The sequence below is a fragment of the Teleopsis dalmanni genome, chromosome 1 (genome assembly GCF_002237135.1).
Source record: "Teleopsis dalmanni isolate 2A chromosome 1, ASM223713v2, whole genome shotgun sequence".
Classification (NCBI taxonomy): domain Eukaryota; kingdom Metazoa; phylum Arthropoda; class Insecta; order Diptera; family Diopsidae; genus Teleopsis; species Teleopsis dalmanni.
The window spans coordinates 188,728,137-188,736,692 of NC_051846.1; the positions used below are offsets into that span (position 1 = coordinate 188,728,137).

Here is an 8,556-nt window from a genome sequence, read left to right on the forward strand (position 1 = left end):
GGCTATTGTTTACTTAATTATATCAGCAAGAACAGATAACTAATGTTAACTATAAGTGATAACACATTTATGTGTAGAATCCGTATTCTTTATTCAAAATCCCACAATAGTCTCTTTATATTAACTCCCCGAGGAGCCTGTAACCATTCTGAGTTTCGATAACGCCCTCTCTACCCCTTGATTGGAGTATTGTTTACCACTTCGTCATAAGCCATAACTGACCTCAGATCTGCATATCTCCCCGAGGAGCCTGTAACCATTCTGAGATTCGATAACGCGGCTTTGGTAAGTCCCTCAGTTTTCGTAAATAATTTCAGGGCTCTATCCTTTATGTATTTTTTGATCAAATCAATCTTGAGGTCCCCGAATGAATGTAATCCATAATAAAACATTAAGCTTTTATGAAATAAGGAAAACGTAGGAATCATATCTCAAATAAAAATCAAAATTCTTAAAAAATTAAAAATAAATTTCTTGACAAAACTGCAGTTATATTAAAAAAGTCAAAACAAAATTTTTAGTTTTGGAAGTTCATATAGAATCTTTAAGTTAATTACTTACAATGGTTAATAACGCGCAATGTGAGTTGATCCTCACAGAATGGGCCCGAATCTTCAAAAATGCAAATGATGAACTGGGAAAAGGATTAAGTGATGTAGAAATAAAGTTAATGGTTATGCAGTACACGGATCTATTAGTAAAAATTTCAAGTATTTTACTCAATATAGTAACTTGTTTAGATTTTGCCGACCGTTTGATTTGGACAAGAAAAAATTTGATCACAGAATTTATTAAAGCATCATTGCCCGAGGATGAGTTCAAAACTATGCTGCCCGTAATAAAAATCATAAATGATTTTATAATGCCAACACAAATGATACGTTATTGCCGCTTTGAGGGCAAAAGACGTCGTTAAACTGAAGTGATAATTAATTTAACCAAAAAGAAAAGCAACACAATTTATTTTTATTGTTTTTGTTATTATTTTTATTTAAACAGTTTTGTCTTAAATAATTTAAAGAAACATTCAACACTAATCAACTGTATTCAACTATTTCACCACACCTGATAAGTGCTACCAACTTACAGATATTTACAAAAGAAACGTCAAAACAACTCTGACACTTCGTGGGTATTTTCTATTAGGCAAATTATATAAAAGGTTTGTGGAGATTTTTATTAAAAAAATAGTGATTTAATTGTTTTGTTTTATTTAATAATAGTAAATAATTACCCGCTTCAGTGCTTGTAATAAATATAGAAATTATTTGTTTGAAAATACTCTTTTTCTTTACAGCAAAATGCTGCGTTCAGCTACCGCACTGGTAAGCAAAGCGCCTAAGCTTATGGCCACTGGCACATACGGAAACCTTGCTGGGTCAGGTGCTTTCGGTCCGGCTCTTAACACAATATTAAAAAGAGAACAGCAGACAATGCCTGTCGTAGAACCCGGAACAACATTGCCGAAAAAAGGCTATTCACCATTCGGCACTAAACAGCCAAACTTAATGGAATGGTCAGTTGCACGTTTGGATGATTTGCTTAATTGGGGTCGCAAAAGTTCTATTTGGCCTATGACTTTTGGTCTAGCATGTTGTGCTGTAGAGATGATGCATATAGCTGCACCGCGGTATGATATGGACAGATATGGCGTTGTTTTCCGTGCATCTCCACGTCAGGCTGATGTTATTATTGTAGCTGGAACCCTCACCAATAAAATGGCACCTGCTTTGCGCAAAGTCTACGATCAAATGCCCGAACCACGTTGGGTAATTTCAATGGGCAGTTGTGCCAATGGTGGTGGTTACTATCATTACTCTTATTCGGTCGTTCGAGGCTGTGATCGTATAATACCCGTTGATATCTATGTGCCAGGTTGCCCACCAACTGCAGAGGCGCTTATGTACGGTGTACTACAATTACAGAAGAAAGTTAAGCGTACGAGGACATTGCAGATGTGGTACAGGAAGTAAAATATATTTAATTAAAGTGAATAGTTTGTGAATAGACTAGAAGAAATTAGAAGAAAATGTGGTAGAAGATTTATAACTAATAGGTATAAAGCCTAACTCAACCAATTTGTGACGTTGAATGTTTATTTTTTTTTTTTTTTGCGATAACTTAATAAAAGAAAATATTGTGCAAATTCATGTTTTTAAATTGAAGATTTATTTAAATTTCAAATCGGCTACTAAAGCAATGTGATCGGATGGGAAAACTACAGACGGGATGGCAATATGTGCTTTCAGTTCCTCCTCCGTTGGCAGCATTACAACCTACGAATAAACAGAATATTGATTTATAAAATGTTCTGAAAGAAATGAAAGGAATTTATGACGTACTTGCTGCACTTCCAAGCGATCACATTGATAGAATATATAATCCAAGCAGGCAGCGAAAAGGTGTGTGTAATTCGTATAAGCTGGCGTACCACAAGCTGATTCCATATGGAAAGGTTGTGACAATGACACGTTTGAAACAGCTTCCTCCTCATCTGAAAGGTAACATTTGCTTTATATATGTACAGTTTATAAAAATTTAATTAATATGCTTACTACTTCGCCAATCTATAAAGTCTTTGTCCACAAACTTTTCGGTCATCAATTTATAAATGCCGCACTCAGGTACACTATTAAAATCACCACAGAAGATGATGGCGAGATTTTTGCTATCTGGTTGCATATTGAATTCAGCTAATGTTTGCTTGTACATATGTTCCACATAAAGCATAGAAAAACCTATTTGTAGTAAACGAATGTGATCGGCGTCGGGATGAAAATACAGATGAGTGTTAGCTACCAGCAAAAGTTTCTCGTTCTCCTTGCATTTCAATACGGTAAGCTAAAGATAGTGAAAGAAATCAATTTTTATAGATAAAAGTAAGCAACTGAATTATTATAAAAAAGTAAATGATGATAATAGTTCTGTTCATTATGGACTTGCAGTCTCAAAAAATTATTTACGAATAATTAAATACAAGAATTATTTCCAAGACCACTGATGTTGTGTATTTGGCAATACTCGAAACAGCTGTATGGTCAGCTAAAAATTCAATTAATTAAAATATAAAATGATTTTTTGTTGTTCTAGTCACTACTGTTCTAAAAACCTCATTATGAAATATTCTAGTTTCTTTTAAATATAATAGTTCCGTCTGAAAAATTTGACGTTAAATTACAACTTATATTCACAGAAAATTGCTATAGTAATCTCAAGATGAGAGTTTTTATAATAGCTTAGGTTAGGTAATACCGTCCTACTTAGGGATACACTTAAGTCTATAAGCCCTTTGTGTTACCATAAAATAACTCTAAAGATTTAAAAACAAAATTCGCAGTTTTCCAAAATTCCACACAATCCTCTTACTTCGTCCCATCTCAGTATCACTTCACAACCTACGTATTCTTCTTTTGTTCTATTATATTTTACATTCTACAAGTTCTTCAGGTTACAACTACAGCAACATTCCATTGAATCCATTAATGCACGTTTTCATATCATGAATATATCAATAACGTCACTGCTACGAATCACTGCTAGCGCACAGCGTTAGTAATTCAGTTCTCGAAAAAGATCCGACTATAATTTTTCTAGACGCAATAGTACTGACATGCTAACCAACACCGCGCTATCGAATATCAGAATGGTTGCAGGCTCCTCGGGGAGGCATGCAGATCTGAGGTCAGTTATTGCTTAGTCTGACGAAGTGGTAAACAATAATTCAGTCAAGGCATAGAGAGGGTTTATGAAGAAATCTCGTAGTTAATAGATAGTAGAATAGAGCCTCAACATAATAGTACTGATTGAAATAACAAAAAAATTTCTCTCTTCCTACTTAGCTCAAGGTATAGATTCATATAAAATAGTTATTTATTTATAGTTTCATAAGGAATGAATTTACTAACCTGCAGTGTTGTCGCACGATCACAGATTCTTTCCACTAACTTTTGATTATCACTTATTTTATGCCAAAGTTTCTCAAAAATCGATAATGTACGAATATTCTCGCCTAAATTAACGTCGTACGTTTTTAATAACTCGTATCTATCATTTCTATAAAATGTAGCAACACCTTCACCACTGCTTCCCTTCTCTGCCATTATACCATCATAATTATGTTCAGGCAATTCCAAAATGGGTTTTAAATCCAAATCGAAAATTTTCGTATCGACTTCTTGTAGGCATATTATATCCGCATTATATCCTAATATTTCCTTCAGAAACAATTGCTTACGATATTCTATTTTAAGTGCATACGGTGGACAATAAGGAAAGAGTTGTGTGCGTGAATAGTCACTGTCAGCGTAAAGATCAGCCAGTAAATTATATGAGACTACACGCAGTGCATTGCCAGCTAAACGTTCCGTTGTTAAACAGTGACGCATTTCAAATTGGCACTGACCTGGCCCAGCTTCAACTGGATTTTTGGTTATATTTTCTACAGGTGGTCCGTGTACACCTTTTCTATTGGCGGGTGTTAAAATAAATTTCAGAAGAAAACCAATATCTTCATTTTTGGTTTTATAATAGAGACCACTTCCACAAAGTTCCCACTCGGCTCGTTGTAGATCTTTCGAAACTGGCTAAAATTACAGCATGTGAGTATTTTGATTTAAAATATATAAATTAGTAAGTCTTATTTATTTAAGTTAAACAGTGAAAACTCTATTGAACGCTTGCTCTCATAAACGGACATAATTCTTAACCGTGCAATATTGCTAGTACCATAAATGATTTACATAAGAGCGATTTCACTGTACGCATAAATGTATGTATAAAAGATCATTATTTACAAATTGATGCTGTATTGGACTAGTTCAACATCATTCTGAGCTTTGAATATCGTACCATTTTTGCTTTGAACCATTCGCCTCTACTGTATTCCTTCTCAGCAAATTGAATTTCAAGTTTTGTTGGATAAACTAGATATCCCGCAAGTACCGTTGTTGGTAACACCAAATTAATTATCCAAGGCTGATTGACAACAATCTGGAAAGTTTTATCTATTACTCTCATATGCAAATCTCCAGGAGTGTTTTGAAGCATTTCAGCAAACGTTACATCAGTTATCTTGCTCTGTGTGCCAGAATATATGAACTCCAATGAAATCTAAATATAAAAAATTTACTGAAATTCAATTACTATAGAAACCTATTAGCATCTTACCTCACTCATATTCACATCAGCAACTGGTTCCTGCACTTCAGCTGGAGTTTTCTTTTTACTCTTCTTCGAACGTTTATTCAATTCATTTTCAATTTTGGTGCGTATACGTGTTAACGCTGTTTCAACTTTTTCATTCATTTTACGGACGAAATTGAAATCTTTATTGATTCGAAGTTCCTCATTTTCGTAGTGGAAGCTTATATGCAATTCATCGGTTTTATTGGAACTGCGTAAGTAAACTTTTTCCATGGCGTACTTAAGTTTGTGCGAATGTGCAGCAGTCCGTTGAATTTGTTTAATAAATAAGTTTGCTGATGTGTCAGAATTTAACTTAAAACTCGGCTTAAATAATTTGGTTAAGAGCAGTGGACCAACTTTTGACAACATAACAAATAACGAAAGGCGGTAGAAAGCATACCATGTGAATGACATACGAATTGACTATGACAAGCAGCTGATCATTGTGAGCATTAAAATCAGCTGATTGGCACAGCCCTGTGAGAAATTTGCAAAATGATGTTGCGTGTTGTTTTACGATAACTATATATTTATTATTATATTATTTTAATAAATATTTATTTTTAATTTAATGAAATATCAATTCAGTTGTATAAATTTTTACTTGAACTATTATTAATAATATAGTTGTTTATACAACGACAACGAGTTTTAGTACTTTACAACAGTTTATTTACCACAACGGACCATTATTTTAAGCTCAAGTGGGCTTTCTTGGTACACAAACCGCCACTCCAACCTAAACTAAACTAACAACAGTTTATTGTTTTATTTTTATATATAATTTTTCACTTTTTAGTAAGGAAAAGAATTGCAATCCTCAATAAAAGACTTGAATCCTTTCAGGCATGTGAAATGAACAGATTTCAGCCTTTGGACGGAATGGGGTATGTAAGCTCCAAAATATTTTGGTGAAATATGTAGATTTTTTTAAAGTAATATATTTTTATATCAACTTTGAATAAGTTTTTTAAAGAACAATATTCCCTATTTCAGCTAACAAGAAAATAAGAGATATAAAAAAATTGGAAGGATTCGATTTTTTATAATATGTTATTAAACCATTTTAAACTCGGTACAATAGATTTTACGACTTAAATGTTTTTATATGAATTATTTTTTAAAGAATTAATCATTCCTTATTATAGTTAACAGGGGAAAAGTAGATATAAGAAGAAAATATATATATTTGACGATTTTAAACTAGACGTAAAGGATTTTTCTCATGTAAATATATTCAATACCTATCCCAGTTATAAAAGAAAAGAGAGACAGAAAAATCAGAATTTTCAGAATTTCTTTACAATAATATATATCAATAATATATACAGTCAAAATTGTGAACGAATGAGAGTCAACAAAGGTATATTGTTATTGCTACCTAGTAGCAAATAATAATTAGTGATAATTAGTAATTAATTCATAAGTTAACTTGAACAAGAGATTAGTTTGATCACGATTGTAAAGCGCAGTTACTGTAGTTATATGGTCAATCTTATTATTATGCAGATTTGTGGAGTTTTAAATAAATTATATCAGGTGGAAATTTGTAAAGAAAGTATATCAGGTGGGAGATTATAATGCCTGGTAAAATAATTTCAAGCTAGAGATGACCAATTTTTATCTAATAGCTCACTATACGTAAAAGGTGGGAGATCTGTTGGGAAATTACAGATTTAATTGGAAAGGAATTTCTGTAAAGTATCTGAATTAATGTTTCGTAACAAAATAGTCGGATTTCTACTGTAAAAAGACCACTTAAAGACTCGTAGAATGGAGTGGAGAACGTGCGATATAATATTATGTTTCGGAGTGAAGCTTTAAATTATTGGCTTATGACTGAAGATTATTTAAGATTAAGTATTGAAATTTGTGGGAAAGGAATTTAGGTGAAAGTCGCGGTAATGTATATTTCGCAATCATCAGTAAAACAAATTTATTTAATGCAAGAGAAAGGGAAATAAATAAAATCATTAAAAAGAATATAAAAGTTAAATTGGAAGAGAAGTGGACATGAAACTTACCCTGATTATTGATATCCGCTGAAGGATTCATTAAAAATTCTATGAAGTTATATATTATTAATTATAGACTGCGTAAAGATTGTCTGTATGTCTGTTCACGAAGAATAATATTTTACAAAAGAACTGATAGAAAACTCGAAGAGAGTGCCGAAGCTACGTCAGAGTTTAGCGGATTAACGGATTAAAAAAAAACTAAGTAACGTTATCAAAAATTTCATTAAATTTTAGTATTAACAATTCGTTGTTATTATGCCTAAAGATCTCTTCGAATCTTATAGGTGAAGGTAAATTTTATCCTTTCTAATGAAAGTAATTTTTAGAACAAATGTTTTATTTTACTATATATCTACTAAACTGTTACTACTAGACAAGTACTATTAAACTACCAATACACTAGTACTACTAAACTAGTACTCTTAAACTACTACTACTACTAAAGTGTTTCTACTAAGCTACTCCCATTAATCATTGTATTTTTAATGCACTGTGTAACTGTAATTAACGATTAAATCAAATTAACGATTTAATCAAAATAAATTAATTTAATCACTTGGACTAAAACCAATACATTACTTAAATAAATTCAGCAATATGAAGAAAAGTAGTAATTACATTACACTTCTTCTTTAAGATGCTATCCTGCCAAGTATATGAGTCAAAGTAATTATGTCGTGATTTATTTACTAATTTCGAATCATGTCAAATGGTAAAAATAAATTACACAATTCTTTGTGAGGCCTCTGAAAAAATAAATAAACATCTTTAGAGATTTTTTAGCTCCAGTGAATTATTAAACACCAAGCCGTGTTGGAATTCACTTAAATGCGTGGTTCCACAGATCGCAAATCGCAGATTGTAGATCGCAAATAAAAATATCAACAGCAATGGAACACTCCCAAATGCCACAAAGCTACGTGCCAGTGGCTTGTAGGCGTTCTCGCAATGTCTTTATTCATGGAAAATTGCTCATAAAGCCACAAATGCAGATATTAAGAAATTATGAATTGAATTTTTTTACATAAACACTAATAACTCAAAAAACATATTACAAATAAATATAAACAATCAGTTAAAATTAAAAGATTACATTTTATAGATAAAAGTGTAATAGGGTCTTAATCAGAGATTAAGGCACTACGCTTTCACGTATCGATGTCAACACCTGTCGTTCTAATTTTGAAATAATTTGTTTGAAAGATTATTATTATAGTTATTAGGAGAATACTGAGGTAAACAGAGGACTACTTTTTTCTTAAATGCCCCTAACATTAAAAAGGTTCTTTTAATATTCCTTCCCGGATAACTTCATCAACGAGTATTTGTCTGTAATTTTGTTTTTTTCAAGATT

The 8,556-nt window shown here is 32.1% G+C and overlaps 2 protein-coding genes across 2 annotated transcripts; one reads left to right on the forward strand and one right to left on the reverse strand.

Moving 5' to 3' along the window:
* The first annotated feature begins 996 nt into the window (after nt 1-996).
* Nucleotides 997-2,056, forward strand: LOC119670832 (NADH-quinone oxidoreductase subunit B 2-like). The gene is made up of 2 exons (XM_038081253.1): nt 997-1,162; nt 1,298-2,056. Exon 2 carries the CDS (start codon nt 1,302-1,304, stop codon nt 1,971-1,973), a length of 672 nt encoding a protein of 223 aa, XP_037937181.1. The 5' UTR covers nt 997-1,162; nt 1,298-1,301; the 3' UTR covers nt 1,974-2,056.
* A 90-nt stretch (nt 2,057-2,146) lies between these two features.
* Nucleotides 2,147-5,697, reverse strand: LOC119670831 (2',5'-phosphodiesterase 12-like). Its single transcript, XM_038081252.1, has 6 exons — nt 5,167-5,697; nt 4,849-5,109; nt 3,906-4,583; nt 2,556-2,841; nt 2,343-2,494; nt 2,147-2,276 (listed from the first exon to the last, which is right to left on the reverse strand). Exons 1-6 carry the CDS (start codon nt 5,596-5,598, stop codon nt 2,169-2,171), a joined length of 1,917 nt encoding a protein of 638 aa, XP_037937180.1. The 5' UTR covers nt 5,599-5,697; the 3' UTR covers nt 2,147-2,168.
* Between the last annotated feature and the right edge of the window lie 2,859 nt (nt 5,698-8,556).